The sequence below is a fragment of the Rattus rattus genome, chromosome 9, assembly GCF_011064425.1.
Source record: "Rattus rattus isolate New Zealand chromosome 9, Rrattus_CSIRO_v1, whole genome shotgun sequence".
Taxonomy (NCBI): domain Eukaryota; kingdom Metazoa; phylum Chordata; class Mammalia; order Rodentia; family Muridae; genus Rattus; species Rattus rattus.
The window spans coordinates 62,381,038-62,400,941 of record NC_046162.1 but is presented as its reverse complement, the minus strand read 5'-3'; the positions used below and the strand labels follow the sequence as shown (position 1 = coordinate 62,400,941).

Genomic DNA, 19,904 nt, shown 5'->3' with positions numbered 1-19,904 from the left:
ATGGTGGATTAAAAGGTTCTGACCACTCGAATGAGAAATGAGAGGGTCTGGCTTGCCTGAGGCAGATAGGTACCACTGGATAAGGCTTGGTAGGACCTGTGGTAGGGGCAGGGCCCTGCTTATACCCTAAAGCTGATATATAAATATTTACTTTTCTCCCAATCTGGGGCTCATGAACTTTGAATGGGATTAAACTAGGTAGCCCCATTAGTTGAAGGCTGGATGGGTCAGCTACCATCAATAGCTCCAGCTTTTGGCTACAAGCTGACTAGCTGATCACTGGCATTTCTCTCTAGGACAGTGGTCTCACGTTACATGAATATACAGCTCTAATGTCCACCTGTAAATGTACACATTCCTGAGGGCTATCCCACTGCTGAGGGCTATCCCACTGCATCCAGCCACTCTGCAAATGCTAGGGATAATATCTCTGTCTCTGAGACAGGTAAGAAAGAGAAACATTAACACTCCATCATCGAGAACCATTTCTACCACATATTACTGTGAGCACAGAAACACAGCCTATCTTAGGGTTTTATGGCAACTGTTATAAAGAAAAACATTCGCTTTCAATTAACTGGCGTACAGTTCAGAAGTTTAGTCCATTATCATCATGGTGGGAAGCACAGTGGGGGGCAGGCAGATGTGGTGCTAGAGAGGTAGCCGAGAGATCTATATCTTGATCCACAGGCAGCAGGAGACTGTGTGCCACACTGGGAATAGCTTGAGCAGAGGAGACCTCAAAGCCCCCACAGGGACACACCTCCTCCAACAAGGCCAGACCTCCTAACAGTGCCACTCCCTGTGGGCCAAGCATCCAAATGTTAAGTCCATGGGGGCCGTACCTGTCCAACCACCACACAGTCCAAAGTGTCTTTCTTTTGGACTCTCCTATCTTTTCAGTATCACCCACACACATCCAAGAACGCAGATGCTTCATAGAACAAGAGAAAGTGTTTCCACCGTCAGCCATTGTGGAAAGACTCAGAATTGCCAGATCACCCAACAAAATCATCCCTGTTATAAACATAGAACTGAACAAGAGACTCAGAGGGTGCACACCAGCCACCCATGGTAGTGCTATTCACAATCACCAAAGGGTGAAGAGGACCTACCGTCTCCCAATTATGGATAGAACACACGGTGGACTGTTTTGCAGCTATAAAATGGAACACGACTCGGTACTTTCCACAATGTAAGTAAACTCTGAAAACATTACATTTAGTGAAACGAGTTTAAAATTTCAAAGAAAAGCATTTCTTAGGCCTTTGTAAAGCCATCTTATACTCAGTTACAGATAATCCTATTGGTCCATTTAGAGTCATGTGACCACATCAAGCAGCAAGGGCTGAAGGGCATCAGCAGTGCTGAGCTGCGGCTTTCTTAGGTAGCCTCAGCCAACACATGAACAGCACATCCTCAGCCACCTGCCTTTGCAAGCTGCCAGAGGTGGAATCCACTGCTAACATAATCATACTTGGAGATGACGGAGGAAGCAAAAACTCAGCAGAAAAAGCACTTAGCCCTAAAGAGCCTCATAGACTCCAAAGAGAGTCAGTGTCCACAGTGAAGACTTAAGGTGCCAATCCCAGCTCCTGGAGGACAACTTGGGGAGCAGGTAACAAACATGGGGGACGCCGTTCAGATGTGTTTAGGCTCAAACTACACAAAGTCCATCTGTAGGTGCCTTTGGATATCCCACAAGGCCCAGGCTGAGGAGATGTCTCAGGATTGGTATTGGAGCCCAAGTCAGTAAGGTACAGTGAGAGGCTTTAGGCCTACACCATCTGCCCACATGAGGTTAGGTAATGGCGGTTGTGGAGACACTCAGAATACTGATGCTCAAGGGCTAAATACGGACAGCCGAGGAGCCATAAAGCAAGTGCTCCAAATTGGGGCCTCCCAAACTTAAGAGGAAACACATCTGACCCAGCTTAAGACCTTACACTTGGGTATAGCATGATAATGAATAGGCAGAGTGAGGAGTGCAGACAGGTAAGCAGAAGCCACAGGCAGGAGGGGGGATACATAAGAGGGAAAACTGTGAACAGGGCGGGGACGGGGGGAGCACGACAAGTGTGAACAGCCAGGAGGGGCATGTGCAGTTAAGAGAGAAGGCTGTGGGTCTGGAGAGAAGGCTCAGTGGTTAAGAGCTCTGACTGCTCTTCCAGAGGTCCCGAGTTCAATTCCCAGCAAATACATGGTGGCTCACAACCATCTGTAATGGGATCTGATGCCCTCTTCTGGTGCTTCTGAAGACAGCTACAGTGTGCTCATATGTAATAAATAAATCTTTGCACAGAGAGTGAGAAGGCTGTGGACACTCAGAGTAGCCTTAGACGGCAAGAGGGGTTTAAATAAGTAGGAGCAATGAGCATAGACAGACAGAATGAGGACCGTGGACATGGAGCAAAGAAGGTGGAAGGTAAAGGGGAGAGACACAGACAGGAAGAGAGTAGGACATAGTAGTGAGGGGAGTCAACAGCCAAAGGGAAGGGTGAAGACTGTGAGTGTCTCTCACAGTGAGACTAAGGAGCACAGGTATGGGGAGGAGGCATTGATGGCACTGATGGCCTCCCTAATGGTCCCTCCCTTCCTTGGTTACTTCTGTCTCCTCCTTCATGCCAGGGTGGCCCTCCCTTTGTGAGAAATGAGATACTCCGTTTTCTAGAACTGTCAGTGTGGCGGCCACGGCCTCACTTGCTCTGACTGTTCTAAGGTTTGGGTCTGAAGTTTGCTCTTAGGTTGAGTATGCTTGGCTAAGCTCATTTTATGATATAAAAGCTTAAAAGCCCATCTGAGTGCCCTGGGATGTATACTCAATTATGTGGAACCAGTATCAAAACCTACAGGCCGTATAATGCCCTGGGTGAAATCCACTGTTCTGTTTTATCACAAAGGATATGAGGAGGGGAGGAGCTACCCACCTGGAATGAATGCTTTCACAAATACTTTAAAAACCGAAACAAAAGACGTAGATTTCAACTTGCTGTCTTAGGAATAGAAGTTAAAGATCATCTCTAAACCAGTAACAGAATGTCCAGCATTTTAATATTTACATAGCTATAAAAATAAACTCTAATATAAAATTAACTTTTTATTGCTTTTAAATTTAGTAAGATTCAGACACTAATAAAATATTCCCGTCCTCGTTACACACAAGCGAGTTTTGAATGATCACAGGCTAACCTACTGGGAAATGGTAGTTTTCTTGGGCCTGTACCTCTTTTGCTTTATGAAACTCCCCTGAAAGTGAGAAAGATTAGCACAGTGACCTCCTTCAAAATATTCAGTGTCTGAAACTTCACGAATGCTAACTTATTAGAATTAGATTGAAACCTCTGAGCTGTCGTAGAACGTATGCACATTGCAGGCCAGTTCTTACCGTCTCACTAAAATCTAGAAGCTTAAAATGAAAATGAAGTGGACAAGTCTCAGCCTCTCGAGGTGGGGGTGGGGATGGGGGTGGGGGTGAGCAAGAGGCCTCAGTGGCCTCTCAAGTCTACAGACAATAGGGCCCCTGGGTCACCACAACCTACAATATGGAATTCATATACAATGCCTTCTAAGTCAGTGATAATTTTTCCTCTATTTAATTTTGTTAAAGGTCTTCAAACGAATAGGTTACAGAGTGGTCAGCCATGAAAAGACCTAGGCCTAGTAGTGAAACTCTCAAATCTACAAGTAAAACTGAGCCTAGAAAGCTCCTTAAGGTGTCTGTTGACTTCAGAGTATAGAAATCCTTGAATCCTGACTTTACAAAGGGGATGTTGTTGGCGATTCCTGGCCTCACAGAGGGGGTATCTCCAGACCGCTATCAAGGCTGAGTGAATGTAGGGCAACACCTCTGTCAGGTCCACTGTCTATGCCTGGTGTTGAGTTTAATGTTCTGGCCCTAGAATGCATTTTCATCTTCCCTTCTAGACTCAAACTGGAGGCTGACAGTGAGCTAGGATATCTCGGAGAAATGACAAGAGAAGTGCAGGTCAAGTTTCACATGATGCACAGGTGAAGCAGATGCAGAATGTACAGGGTGGGAAGGGTCAGACATCAGAACAGACCCTACCCCCATAAGGAGAGGGCTAGGACTACAGCACAAGGTCTGGAAGGAGGTAGGAAGCTGCTGACTAAGGGCACCAGCATTCCGGAAGGGCGGTTGAAACACAGAAGTGATCCCCGTGGTGGAAAAGCTGACCGCAAGCCAATATCAGCCCTGATTCACTGAAAGCTGGGTCACATGGGCATTCAGCAACACAGTCTCTATTAGAACTGAAGACTCAGGTCCTACCAGCAAAGACGGAAATATGAGGAACAGAGATTGTAGCAGGAGTGTTAGAACCCCAGAGAGAGAAGGGTACACAAAGCATCATCATAACTTTATACGTATCAGAGCATCTGAATCCTTAAAAAAAAAAAAAAGGTAGACCTTCCTCCAGTGATATATAAAGCAGTGGAGTGTGAGGCCTGGGCATGGTGTCTCAGTAGCTCACAGTGTGCTGAGGAAGCCTGGGGCCATTCGTGTTCTCTGTGCATCTGTATATTCAACATTTCCCAACGTTAGAAAACAGAAGTTTAGAGAAGACATGCTCTGTAAACAGGAAAAATAAACAGAAGGGTCTGTAATGGTCTGCCCAGTTGTCCTTCCAGCACCTCCTAACACACTAACTGCATTTATCCCAGTAATTAACAGTTTATAAGAAGGGCAGGCACTGTGGGACACGTAAGGGCCATGACAGTCAGGCCCTCCCTTCTATTAAGATTGACCCTGAACCTAGAGGAATGTCACTCAGTGGGGAAGGGTTAAAGCAGAGATCCCTAGTAGTCACCACGTATGCCATGCTTACATCTGACGCATTTACTACTGGAGTCCCTGAGCCCAGTTTGGGAGTTTCATGTGACCAAAGAGAAAGAGCCCAGACAAGCTGCTGCCACACCCTGAAGCTCTTGCTACGTATGCCATCCCAAGTCCTTGACCATCTGGGATCCTTCGAGGTGGATAGGCACCCACAGCACACTCTTGCAAACCAGGCCCAAGGCCTGTTCTCCTTCCCATACTCTTGGAGGAACCAGGGTTGTCTATCACAAACAGCTTGGACTCTCAGAAAACAGCAGGTGGCCCTACCACTCAGTCTTCCACTGCCACAGAAGTATCCGAAAGGACCTGCCCCCTCATGGTTGGACCCACAAAGTACTAAGACAGTAAGTGTTGGCCTCTGAAGGCTTCTGGAAAGTACCCAGACCTCCTCAGTTTAGCGCTAACATGAGCTGAGCGGCCCATTCGCAGAAGCCTGGCCCACTGAGGCCTCAAGAGGCAGCTGGGTAGACCTCTTTGGGCAGAACAGCCCTGAAATCACCACACAGCTTTAATTTACAAAAGGAGGCATGGGCCTATGACCCTAAACATTCATCTTTTCCTCACAAACACAACTGTGTTGTTGTTTTTCCATTTCCCAGAACAATGGTATGGGGACTGAGTTCCTTCTATCTCCCAGGGTCTCCTTTATAGCTCTCCAGGTCATGGACCTGTCGCCTGAATCTTATATCCTCCTCCATCTTAAGTAGCTTTCCAATTTTGTGAATTGTCCACCAGTAAATTTCTGGTAAATGTTTTGTGAATATCTGAATCCTCAGAAAAGGTCTGAAAAAAAAAACAAAACAGTCAACAGTGACAGCACAGAATCCTGTATTTAATAGTTCCTATGGTGGGTGTGGCAGTACATAGCTTCAAGCTCAGAACTCGGGAGGCAGAGACAGGTGGATCGCTGTGAGTTTGAGGACTGCCTGGTCTATGTGGCAAGTTCCAGGCAGCCAGGGCTGTATAGTAAAACCCTGTCTTTAAAAAAAAAGTAATAATAATAATTAATTCAATATTTCCTATGAGGATTTTGACGCTTAAACCCAGAAGATATAAGATATGTGGCAAGTAAGTGAACCAAAGAGTGGGAATTCGGTTAATTTAATGTTTTTGCTCTTAACCACTAAGCCATCTCTCCAGCCCTAATATGTTTTTCAAAATCTTTTCTATAATTCAAGCATCTTCATTTTTTAACAATTATTTTTATATTAATTTTTCTAGTTACAATACAAAATAATAGGTTTTTAAGCAATATTTTCACGCATATGTTCTTTGCTCATAGTTACCACCACCCCATTACTTTCTCTTGGCTTTCCTCTACCCAATTTGTTTATGCAGTAGCCAAGCCTATTTAAGATAACATCATGCTTGCAATCTCTGCACTCAGGGGGCTGAGGCAAGAGGATCTTGACTGGGAGGCTAGCCTGGGCTACATAGTAAGACCTTATTTCAAAATAATAATAATAATAACAACAATAACAACAACAATAGTAGTAATAATAAACTTTTCAAAATAATCAAAATTAAAACCAAAATTTTCCATATACACAAAACCTAACTCATTGTGGGATTCTGCACTCATATGGGACTTTGCTATGGTGGATAGAATGTGCTCTCAGAAGACAGGCAACAACGATGTCTAAAGCCAGCCTGATTGATACTGGGAGCATGGTGGCTTCAGTGTTACCTTCCAGCTCTCACAGGTACAGCTCCATGGAAGACCACAGTCAGTCCAATGTGCTATGCAGGCACTCAAAGAGTAAATCTTTCCCCTCACAGCATGCAGTCCTGTGACAAGACTATGAAGCCAGGGCTCTGTGGCAGATGCTAGGCCTTGACTGCCTCTGTAATAGGAAAGGACTTCCCTAACAAGGTGACAAGACAGTCCCTGCCTGTCTGAGGGGTTAATGGACAGGGGACCACACAGAGGAAAGTCATAATCACTGCCTCCATGATGCCCACAAGTCCGTATTCAACAGAGTTAGTGAGATCTAAGGCTGCTAGGTGAGCTTATGTCTGGTCTCAACGCCAGCATGGTAGTGCCATGGTCATCTGCCATCTACTTCTGTACCCACTCTCCATCCAGAGCCAGAGCCATCCCGTGTCTACTGTCATAGCCGCTTTGTGCCCACCACTTAAGCAACCGTATATTTGGTTCTGGGGCCACTGTGGCTGACAGTGCTATGCATCTCCACTTGGAACATGTTAAGGACACATTACTTAGAGACTTAAATGCTTGCTTTGGATTCTGAGCACAGTTGGGTGTGCCCCAACTAGACAGTCTAGTCAAGAATATGTAGATGAGTGAAGATACGAGGGCCACACCCTGAATGAACGTGCCAACAAGTTGGACACGGTCCCAGGGGGCTCGAACCCAAAGCAGCTGAGTCTCTAAAAGGTCAAACACTTGGTGACTGCTACCTGTGTCAGCAGCTGATCAGACGTCAACTGGTTGATCCAGCGTGTGTATCGCTCTGTGGAGTCTGGGGGATCTCTCCTCACTTGGCATCCTATGATCTGTGGGAAACAACAGATATATTTTAAGGCTTTGTAAGTATGTATGAAGTCCATGGATTGAGGGCTGATGTGAGCAAAAGTCCCTGGCATCAAGGGCAAGGGAGAGCAGGATGCCAGGCCCACATGAAGTCTAAGCCTGTTCCTTGCTGCTATGTCTCCCTGCCACATTCCCTCTAGAACCATAAGCCAAAATTAGCTCTTTCTGCCTTAAGTGGCCTCGGCCAAGGCCGGGGCAACAGAAAGGTGACTGACACACTTGGTGATGGTACACCTCGGTTGAAGTATAGGCTTCGCACCAGGAACGAGAGTCTGTGAGACAGCAGTTGGGTTGAAATTCTTGTATCACTGGGTAGACGAAGGTCAATGAAATTCTACGTAGGGGATCTCACCATTCTGTGTGCACAAGAACAGGTAACAAAACAGAGGTGAAGCTCCTGCTTTGCCAGATGGGCTAAGTGGTTAGACTAGTATTACACGTGGGAGCAAAGCTATCAGTTTACTGGGTCGAGAGGGTTCGGTGAGACTGTCCTCGGGATGTGGTTCCTGCCTTACGGAAAGGGTGAAGGTCAGTGAGACTCTGAACTTCACAGGGTAGAAGAAGATTAGTGAGACTCTACGTAAGGGTGACCTCTCACCTCAGAAGTAGATAAAAGTCACTAAGTCACCAAGACCATTTAGTTAGAGGTGAAGCTTCCGCCTCACAGGGTTAGTGAGACTATAGCTGTAGAGAGGATCCTGTCTCATTCAGTAGGTAAGAGTTCAAGGGCGTGGATCTGAAAGGACAGGAAGTGATGGGACAGCTCTGCTGCCTTTGAAACCCCTTCCTGAGCTGTGACACGATGGCAAATCGTACTCTGTGGAGAGAGACTCTGGGAGCAGAGGTTGGCGGCTCCTCGACTCTTCTACACTTAGAGCTTGGGACTCACGTTCTTTTTTTTTTTTCGGAGCTGGGGACCGAACCCAGGGCCTTGCGCTTGCTAGGCAAGCGCTCTACCACTGAGCTAAACCTCCAACCCCGGGACTCACGTTCTTGCACCTGTGTCTACCACTGAGCTTGATTTGGGGGCCCTCAGGACATTCCTGACACTGACAGCCACACTATGTACAAGGGTTCTGAAAAGAACTATTAGCGATCTAGTGTTTATGTGTACAGAAGCCACTCACCACCACGTCTGTTTGTAGCAAACCTCGCAAGTGGAAAATAATACTATTTTCCTGCCTTTTCCTTTGGTATCCTTGAAGCTGTGCTTACTACCACTCTTCCCTCTATGCCTGTGCTCATGAATCTAGTGGGAATGATCCTCTTATGGACATTTAAGGATCCTGTAGAACTTCCTACAGTAACGTATCGGTTCCAGGACTGATTTAGGCTGCAAAGGTTCAGGAGACAGATGATAGGAATAAAAAAATAAAATAAAAATAAAAAATAAAATCACATCTAGAGCTGCTAATGATGCTCAATGCATAAAATCCGACAACTCTGCAGTGATTCAAACAATGGGATGCAGTTGCCGTCAGGGGTCTCCTCTTTCCAAGTGGTTTTCTTGTAAATGGCCTTGAAGTAACAGCAGGGTAGGAACGTTCTGCCAACATTCATTTCATTCCTTCTGAACAAACTAAACATAATAATCATCATAGCCACCAACCAGCAACTGCAGATTGGGACTTTGTAAGCCATGGTTTTAACCCCAGAATCATAGTAACTGCTTCTTCTCAGGCTAATTTTGTGTAACAGAGCCAATTGGTCCTGACATACTGAGTCGGGAAGAGAAAAAGAAAGGACAGGGTACTCCACCCGACTGAGGTTGGGAGGAAAATAGAGCACAAGGTTCTCTACCGAAGACTGGACAGAGTATCTAAGAATTCAGTGAGGTTGAGCGAGATAAGTCATAATCTAGAACCTTAAGCCGTATATAAAATGCAAATGAAGGTGGGTTTCACTGTTAGAAAAACTGACAGTTTTGGTTTTTTTTTTTTTTTTTCTTTTTTCCTTTTTTTCGGAGCTGGGGACCAAATCCAGGGTCTTGCGCTTGCTAGGCAAGCGCTCTACCACTGAGCTAAATCCCCAACCGATAGTTTTATTTTTTAAATATCACAGTTCGTTTCAATGAACGTCTCCAAAAACTGCAAAATTAAGTTCGTGAATGTGGCTGACCTGTTTAGTGTTGGTTTGGGGTGGAGATGAAAAACGTCTGAAAAGAATATGGCTCTTTAAAATGTCAATGCTCGTCACAAAATCCTTTACAAGCTTCCAGCGCATAGAACATTAAAATAAACTGGAAACTCTCATTTCTGAGTAAACACACGGCATCTTACATGAAGACACAGCACCGGCCTCTCAGGAGGGCATGATTGCTGGGACAGGCAGAGCGATGGAGGACCGCACCCCACAGTGAGAGGCACCAAGTAGTCACTGTTGGGAGTAGTACGTTTCTGAGGCTGTGCTTGTCTTTTATCCTCCGACTTTATGAACAACATTACCTCACTGTCAGCCACTGGGAGGAGCCTCTGGAAATCCTAGCATTTATTCCCTTTATACACAGCACAAAAAAAAAAAAAAAAAAAAAAAAAATCTACCTACGGGGACTTATTCCCGGCAAAGAGACCACACCAGAGAACAGTCTGTTTCCCCGTACGACGAGGATGCCTGCCAACATCTCTGGAGGCTGAGGTAGAAAACCTTGAACTGCTGGATGAGATCCAGTGACTCCAATCCTGGAGACACTATCTATTACTTGGTGCAGATGGAGTTCCCATAGGCTCCGTGACAGCACATGTTGTCAGACGCTGTTAGCCTTCTGACATCTTTCCCAATTAGAATGGGGGATGAAATAGAATATTCTGTGCTTTTGAACTTAAAAAAAAAAAGCAAAGCAATTCCTAGAGTGTGTAGTCACTAAAAACATATTATTTACACAAAACTGTGGTTTCTTGGCTCTATTTACAGATCTTCATTTTCCTGACTGAAACATACCTCACAGCAGTCTGGCAGACTCCCTGGGACCCTCAGTCCCCCAGGACTTCCATAATCACAGTGAAGTATCTAAGTATCCCCTCTGCTCCTGGGAGGGCAGTGTATATTCTGTCTGGATTTCCATCTGTTCTCACACAACTGCCTGCCCTAGGACTCTATACTAGAAATGGTTCTGAGATCTCCTATGCTAAGGCTGAGCATCAACCCTATGTGCAAAGAGAGGTGGCCAAAGGGGCCAGAAGCAGCATCAAAGGTAGGCTGGGTAAGATGAGCTTAGAAAGACAGGGTGATAGGGACTGATCTGGCCATATATCCTACTGCAACAATCCGCAGCCCTCGAGAGTCACAGAGCTGCCCCAGGGATAGAAAGGTTCTATCCTGTTCCTAGAAACCTTTCAAGGGCAATCCAGACATTTCCTCTTATCTTATAGGTATACTCCCCAGCTATGTGCTGGGCACATTTATATATACATCAGCAATTCCAGCTCAGAGTATATAAGCCTTCAGCCTCTGACTTGAAACAGGTTAGGCAACGCCTTATCCCAGGAGAGGCAAATACACCCATGTGCCAGGGACAAGTCCTCAGAATCAAAGGGAAGAGAAGGGGAGAAATAAGTAAAAGGTGCCAGTTTTGTAAAAGCAAATAATATGCGAGCTACATTTGGAGTTCACAGAACAATGCCTATGATCATAAGAGGTTTAAATGAATGCCTATAAAAGCATCCTTCAGGGAAGGTTGTTTTATGAGCTTTTTTTTCCTTTGAATAATTTGCTTATCAGAACCATAGTAATATGGAAATAAAGGCCAGTGTAGTCCAACTTGACTTCACATGGAGTCAATCACCCTGTATAAGAAGCCTGTCCTGGATGAGTGGCTACATGGGAAATGGGTATCACAGCATCACAAAGCGAGGGGGAGGGGGGAAAGACAGACAGAGACAGAGACACCATTCTCTCTGTTTCAAAGTAACAAATGCTTTCCAGAATGATAAATGCAACAGACAGACAGGCAGAAGACACTAAGGAGACACAGAAATGGAAAGGAGCCCTTCACCTAGGAAGGAGTTTGCCTGAAGTCTTTCTCCAACAGAGAGTCAAAATTTCCAGTATAATGGATAAAAATCAGCTATAAAGGACAATTTGCTTTTTCACAGAGATTTTCAAACAAGAGGGCTAGCATGCTTAAGGCCTAAGCATATTCCAACTGTGTTACAGTTAGCCTACTCCTTTTCCAGCTGTAAAACATCGGGTTTTTTGAGAATCTCTCCAGAGTGTAAACTTTGCTTACAGTAAAAACACATCTTAACGCCCTGTAACGTAATATAGCAAAGCAAGCTTCAACTCTTCTGACCTGTGGTTTTCTTAATCGGCCTTTAATCCTGTCCAATACACCTCAGAAAGTGCTTTCCAATCTCATTTACAAAAAGAAAACAAAAGAGGAAAGAAAAAAAAGAATTTCTTGAAATCCTTTAAACAATGTAACTTTAGAAGCCATCAAAGTTACATGTGTAGCTATTGATAAGACCCTAATGGTAACTAAGAAATCTAGGCCCATACTTGGGGGTATAGTATCTTCTCCTAAACAGTTGTCTACTGATGCCCTGCCTAAATCTATGTTAAAAATTGTCTTAATAAACTCTAATTCTACTTTATAGTAACTTATCCTGAAATTCTTTTCTTTGGTGAAGTTAGGAATTCTAACCTCACTTAGTGGAGTTCTCTCACAAGAACACCTCAGGCTGCTGTAGGCAGCAAGGAGAAGTTTTATTCCCAGTTCCTACTCCTGTTGCCAGCAACCAGAAGCATGTTTATCTCCAGAGGGAGCCATCATTAAGGGCTCACAAACACGGCAGTCATGAATCTCCCCCCTAATTTGACTAGCTGACTGTAAACAGATTCTTTCTAATCCCAAGGAGTATCTCTATTTTTTAGAAATTACTGGTGCCAGCTGGTGTTGGTGCACACCTTCAATCTTAGTACTCATGAGGCAGAGGCAGGCAAGACGCCTGTGAGTTTGAAGCCAGTCTGATCTACAACCCACACTGGCATTTCATTAAAGGGGGTGGCAACACAGGGAAGGTGTACTCACGCTCGCTGGGTGCTGAACAGCGGCTTCATATTGCATCCTCACTCTCTGGGGCATCATAACATCATCCTGCATGTAGAGCACATTTTAAACACACGTGAAGGGACTCCAACGCAGTAAGAAAAGGCATGTAGCCCAAGAACACAACAAGCAATGTGACCAGTCCATTCAGATATCCGTAAACCAGGACCCTCTTTAGTCATCAAGGAGAAGCAGTGATGTGATTGAGTCCAGAGTGGCTCAAGATGAAGAACAAGGGGACCCTCATGTGTCTGTGTGAAACACTATGGTTGTCCTCAGTGGTGTTAGAACATCATCCAGCAAGGCTGGAGGTATAGATTCCCTAAGACTTAGTGATTTTACCACCTGTGTAGAAAAGGTCCTCTACCCAAGTAAGATTCAAACGGCACTTTCCAGACATAGAACATTCAAGTCGGCATCAGATGGAGAAAGAAACTGCTCTCAAAGTCCACTCAGTGAGGAACTCAGCTGCAGGTCCTCAAACTCAGTAAGGGCAAGAGAACAGACACAGGATCCCATCGCATACTTAAATCCAAACCCTAGGAAAATGTACCACATGATTTAATAAATGCACATATAATGAAAACAATAAGGAAAAGTAAGGACAGTGTGGCCCTAACTGAGGTCACTGTGACCAGGAAGTTTCTAGAAGCAGCATCGTGGCAGGCCCTGGTGTGTTGACAATAGGGAGCTCCTTAGATACGCTCCACAATATATGGTTTTGTGAATTTTTCTGTAGCAATGTTTCATTTCCTACATAATAAGGCATTTTCAGTGGATGAGTAATCAACAAAGATTTAAATATCTGAAGGGGTGTGGGAGTAAGTGACAGGAGAAATACTTCTAAATTAAGGGGCCACTTGCTACTTTGGACTCCTTGTGCTCAAAAATAAACAGATAAGGAAAGGAGTGATGTTGACTGCCAACATGGAATATTGGAGAAACCAGATGACTGACTATTCTACAAGGAGCCAGGCAGAGTAGAGGACGGAGATTTTTTTTTTTTTTTTTTTTTTAATTATTAACTTGAGTATTTCTTATTTACATTTCGAGTGTTATTCCCTTTCCTGGTTTCCGGGCAAACATCCCCCTAATCCCTCCCCCTCCCCTTCCTTATGGGTGTTCCTCTCCTCATCCTCCCCCCATTTCCGCCCTCCCCCCAACAATCTAGTTCACTGGGGGTTCAGTCTTAGCAGGACCCAGGGCTTCCCCTTCCACTGGTGCTCTTACTAGGATATTCATTGCTACCTATGAGGTTAGAGTCCAGGGTCAATCCATGTATAGTCTTTAGGTAGTGGCTTAGTCCCTGGAAGCTCTGGTTGCTTGGCATTGTTGTACATATGGGGTCTCAAGCCCCTTCAAGCTCTTCCAGTTCTTTCTCTGATTCCTTCAACGGGGGTCCTATTCTCAGTTCAGTGGTTTGCTGCTGGCATTCCCCTCTGTATTTGCTGTATTCTGGCTGTGTCTCTCAGGAGCGATCTACATCCGCTCCTGTCGGCCTGTACTTCTTTGCTTCATCCATCTTGTCTAATTGGATGGCTGTATATGTATGGGCCACATGTGGGGCAGGCTCTCAATGGGTGTTCCTTCTGTGTCTGTTTTAATCTTTGCCTCTCTATTCCCTGCCAAGGATATTCTTGTTCCCCTTTTAAAGAAGGAGTGAAGCATTCACATTTTGATCATCCGTCTTGAGTTTCATTTGTTCTAGGCATCTAGGGTAATTCAAGCATTTGGGCTAATATCCACTTATCAATGAGTGCAAACCATGTGTGTTTTTTCTGTGATTGGGTTACCTCACTCAGGATGATATTTTCCAGTTCCATCCATTTGCCTACGAATTTCATAAAGTCATTGTTTTTGATAGCTGAGTAATATTCCATTGTGTAGATGTACCACATTTTCTGTATCCATCCCTCTGTTGAAGGGCATCTGGGTTCTTTCCAGCTTCTGGCTATTATAAGTAAGGCTGCTATGAACATAGTGGAGCACGTGTCTTTTTTATATGTTGGGGCATCTTTTGGGTATATGCCCAAGAGAAGTATAGCTGGATCCTCAGGAAGTTCAATGTCCAATTTTCTGAGGAACCTCCAGACTGATTTCCAGAATGGTTGTACCAGTCTGCAACCCCACCAACAATGGAGGAGTGTTCCTCTTTCTCCGCATCCTTGCCAGCATTTGCTGTCACCTGAGTTTTTGACCTTGGCCATTCTGACTGGTGTGAGGTGAAATCTCAGGGTTGTTTTGATTTGCATTTCCCTTATGACTAAAGATGTTGAACATTTCTTTAGGTGTTTCTCAGCCATTTGGCATTCCTCAGCTGTGAATTCTTTGTTTAGCTCTGAACCCCCATTTTTAATAGAGTTATTTGTCTCCCTCAAGTGTCTAACTTCTGAGTTCTTTGTATATTTTGGATATAAGGCCTCTATCTGTTGTAGGATTGGTAAAGATCTTTTCCTAACTGTTGGTTGCCGTTTGTCCTAACCACAGTGTCCTTTTGCCTTACAGAAGCTTTGCAGTTTTTTCGAGAGAGCCTCTTAGTAGTACTACGCTTTGCGATTAAAGCCAGTAAGAACTACAAAAACACAACATACGGCACAGACCTTTTCCAGAATAAAGGTGTGAGTCACCTTCTAGATAAAGAACCAACTCCTCTGAGGTGGTTAGTAAAGAATCATGAGATAAAGAATTGTGAAATGGAGGCAGTAAGAAGTACAGAAGTGCCCACTGCCAACACTTCATGCATCTGCTACAATGACACTTCCAGCCACTTCCTGCTCAGAGGGACCTCAGTTTGGGCCTTTAGGGCCACACTGTCTCCTTATATATGCTCCACAATATATGGTTTTAGGATATATGGGATTATTCCATGGGATTAGAAAGAATAGACAATATATCCTGTGTCTGTTCTTTTGTCCTGGATTTGTTGATCTGAGCTGCTGTGACTGCATTCACCACTGAGTGGACTTTGGGAGCAGTCAGAATAGCTATGACCATGTGACCAATAACAGAAATGAGGGTATCAAAGTCATAATACATTTCCATGTTAATTTGTTACAAACATATTAGGCAAACATCTTTGTTTTCTTCCCTCTCTTATTCCCCACATTACCGTTCTGGGACATCAGTAGACTTACTTGAGGGCTAGGACTCTTTGGGGAAGAAACTGCATATATTCAGCTATAAGCATCGTGTTTGCATGGTGTATCAAAACTGTACCTAACTCTGGCTGGCCCCAAGCAAGTGTTGTTGAAGGAGATGTGTATGCATGCCAGGTTAGCACAGGGTGGACATGTGATGATTAATTTTATGTGTCCACTCAACTGGCCTGAAGGCTGCCCAGGAAAGTGGCCTGGTACTTCTATCTGTGAAGGTGGATCTGGGAGACATTGGCATTTTTATCAGTAGACTGATAACACCACTATCACCCCTCCCCTTCTTTCTCCCCACCCAACACCCCTCCCCCTCAGCCTTACTGTCCAACCTCTCTGGGCTCTGACTAATAATACATATGGAATAAAACAAGACTCTAACTTTACAGTTCAGAAAGCAAAAATGCTCAGCATTGCTCTCAAGAGCCTAAAGAATGTTCTAGTGTGGCTGTTGGGAGTCAGCAACTACAATAAGAGCAAAGAGAGAACAAAAAGAATTAATGCACTCATTGACCAAACTAAGGAAGAAGTGGTGAACAGACATTCAATCCAAAGAGTGGACAGAGAAGCAAGTGCTAACCCTTACAGAGCACGATAACTAATAAAATAAATAAGTTCTTTGTTTTGGGAGGCCACCAGAAAGAGAAGAAAGTGGCCGAGAGACTGGAGAATGAAAAGGTCTTTTTTGTAAATGAAAGCAAGGGAGAACTTTGATAACAAGCCAGGAAGTTACTGCACCACAGAGAAGGTGATCCCTTTCCCTTTCATGGAAGCCAAGCTGACCTGCCGGCTCCTACTCCCTCTGTGGGCAGGCTCCCTGCGATGGGTTAACTAGAGTCAGCTGACATTTGAAATGCGAAATAGAGGGGCTAACGGACTAAATGCAAGATGCTCTGTGTGCATCGACCGTGAAGGCAGAGTGCATTCATCTCAGAGCTCGTGCCAAGGAATATTACCTGGGGCTTTCTTTCCCCAGTGAGAAGTAGATTTGAAACATTACCACTGGCATTTCTGGAATGCATGAAATTACCAGAGGGGCTGAAACTCCACAACTATGAACAGGGATTCATCGCTGTGGAATGATGGGGCAGCCTGAGAAAAGAAACCGGAAGCATCACAGAAAGAGCATCGGACAGGGCCTGGGGAGATAGTCAGGGAACTTCATGCCTTTCTAAAAACTAGAGTTCATTTCCAGCATCAATGCATCAAATGGATCACAGCCACCTGTTACTGCAGCTCCTTAGAACCCAACATCCTCTTCTGGCCTGCCTGGGAAACACATAAGCATATATACACGCACTCACACATGCACACACGCACGCACACACACAGGCACACACACACACATGCACACCCACGAACAATTTTTTTTAATTAGTCAAAAGAACTGAGGAGAATAAATGATAAGTAGGCGTCCAGTGACATCTAAGACGATACCCTTGAAAATGACAGGGGCAGAGAGGCCTTGGGGTAACATTAACAAATGAAGAATGTTAAAGGCCTTAGCAAAACGTGCCTGCCACAGAGAACACAGTCACCTCGTTTGGTTTTTAGATGAGATGTGGAAACTTAGGGAGAAACTTCCTATTCATGCCTAATCACTGTGAACTCAACTATGGAGGACAAGTATACAAAACCCAGTCACTTCCTGAGCCTGTTCTGAAAAGCAGTGTGCAGTGCTTTTCATACGCCAAACGGCTTCTTAACCCACAATACTCTGATATGTGTGGTTTCCCCTTATCATCAATGCTGTCGAGCCCTGACCATGGAGCCTCAGACAGTAAGTCGAGTCTATCTAACACCTGGTTCCCTCCTTATGTGGTACAGTCTCTGCAAAGGTCTTGTCGGTTTAACTCCAATACATCCTTCCTTGAGGATCTCAGATAAAACTCCTGTGGCAAGTGGAAGCCACAGAATGTCAAGTGTACCAGACAGGCAACTATCACATGACACTGGGTGGCGCAGCAAATTACTGACCATCCATTGCTATTCTGTGGGCCAAGCAGAATGCACTGGCCCCATGAATATTTCCCAAACCAGAAGCTCTCTACCGTATCACCTCCCTTCCTCTCAAACTATGCACATTCCCCAAACTCCCACACAGCAAGAGCATGTAAACCCTGAATGACGTTAGACTGGAGGTGACACGTGTGTGCTCCGGTTTCCCCCATTCAAGATAATCAGTCATCACCCTGTGGTTCTACTTCATCTCTCTGTTTGTTCCTAAGAACCCTGAAGGGGATGACGGAGCTCTGTCTTTAGCTCTGTCTCTCTGAAGACCTCTGCTAGGACTCGCCATCCCACGCGGTCCTTATACTCTCTGGAATAGCATGGATCCCTGGCTATGGGCTTATGCTCAGTGCGGATATTACTTGGCTATACAATTGGGGTGTTTCCAGGTAATCTGATAGGTGCACAGGACTCAGGGAAAAACAAAGTCTATTTTCAGTTGATGGGAAGGGACATAGTAAAGAAGGCAGGTGAACAGCCAGATGATGAGGCAGATACAGAGAGGCCCAAGGGATTCAAGTATAAGGCTTTCTATTCCCATGGGATTGGGGTGTACTACACCCCGGGACTTTCACAGGTCTACACCAGAAACTTTCTGAGCTCCTCTGTTTACAGCAGAGGCTTCACCAGGCAGGTGTGATTTATTGGTCCAATCTCTGGCCCTGGGGCTGAAACCTAAACCCTTCTACTCTACGTCTGATTTTGGGTGACCAGCCTCATCCTTAGTAGCAGCCCATCAAATCACCTCTGACATTTTCTGGGCACTCTATGAAGTACCTCCCTAAAGGTTGCCAGTTTAGTATTGCAAGGAAGTAGTAGAAGCTTGAAGTGATGAGACCTTGTCCTAATGGAGGGGGATTTGTTTACTGTGATCCACTTTAAGACCACACACACACACACATTTTTAAAACAAGGGTAAGCCCACCTAAATTACAGACAGAAGATATTTTGTAGTTCCCTCCCGAGAGAAATGTAACCAAAGGGACAGAAATGAGATACAAACCTCAGGTCCCAGTTCTGCCTCCCACTCCCACGTCTCTCATGAACTTCCAGAGCCAGTTAAACGCAGGCTCCGCATGAACAGCCTGTTCTCTGTTTTCAGCTTAGGGGAACAACTAGCACCTGAAGGTGGAGCCAAAACTTCAGGGTAAAGCACAGCAGAGCAGCGGTCCACACGGGGCCTATTCTGCCAGACACCTGCACTGGGCCACAAACGGTGGCATTCCTCAGCTGCTTCCTAAAGCTGAAGTCGGTTCTATACGCCAATACCAAAGCTGTTTAATAAATAACCTCACGCTAAAACGGATAGGTCAGATATAAAAATCACACACGGTATGTGACAGAGACACTTCCTCATCCAGCTGGCAACATCTGTCGTCAGTCAGTTACTGACAAATGTGCTAACTAAATACAGTAAAGATGACATTGTGCAGAACTCTGATTTCAAAATGTCAGACCTCCCAAGGCAACCCTCTGGGTCAATTCTCCTCTTGTCCCTTGCATGGGAGGGAGGCTTCATTTCCTGGTCTGTGCATTTTCTCACCTCCGTGTACCTGGAATCATCAACCGGAAACAAACAAAACTTGCAACAGCTGCATAAGCCAATGGCTAACATTTCCATGGGCCCCGCTGTGCATGTTTCTAAGAAGCCAGAAGTCCAACCTATCCAATGATTTAGGTACATAAAAGTTATATTTTTTAAAGACGGACTCTGTTTGCTTTGCTTTATTCCACGAGAGCTTTTAAGGACAGCACAATTTGCACAGAGTCTCTGTTCACCCATTACAACCAAGCGTCCTACTCCTAACCATTCTCCATACACATGACCGCTCTCTGACTGTCAGTCAGTGTTCTTCGCCAGTACTCAGCCAGCACACAGTAACCAGCTTCTAATTTCTGTCATGATAAACAGCCTAAGGCATGACTGCACACAGGTCTTTCACTGAATATTCCAAGAGGTGAAAACCAGGAGTCAAGGCCACAGCCCTTTAAGTTCTTAAACAAAACGCACAATCAATCATGCTATCAACATGATGCTGACTCAGTCTGAAATACTGTTTACATTTTGAAAACACTTCATTGAGGCCGAGTATGGTGGTGCACACCTTTGATCCCAGCACTCGGAGCAGGAGCAGGTGGACCTCTTTGAGTTTGAAGCCAGCCTGGTCTACGAAGCCAGTATCAGAACAACCAGAGCTACACAAAGAACCCTATCTCAGGGACAAAAAAAAAAAAAAAAAAGAAAGAAAGAAAGAAAGAAAAAGAAAAGAAAATACTTAACTTGCTTTGTGG

General features: G+C 44.9%; 1 protein-coding gene across 1 annotated transcript in view; it reads right to left on the bottom strand.

Annotated features, from left to right (window-relative positions):
• Positions 1-19,904, bottom strand: part of B3gntl1 (UDP-GlcNAc:betaGal beta-1,3-N-acetylglucosaminyltransferase like 1) — a 54,968-nt gene that overhangs the window by 18,912 nt on the left and 16,152 nt on the right. The window contains exons 5-6 of the mRNA XM_032912779.1: positions 12,436-12,501; positions 7,277-7,372 (exon numbers count right to left, since the gene is read on the bottom strand). Coding sequence (XP_032768670.1) covers positions 7,277-7,372; positions 12,436-12,501 — 162 coding nt within the window. The remainder of the gene's footprint in view (positions 1-7,276; positions 7,373-12,435; positions 12,502-19,904) is intronic.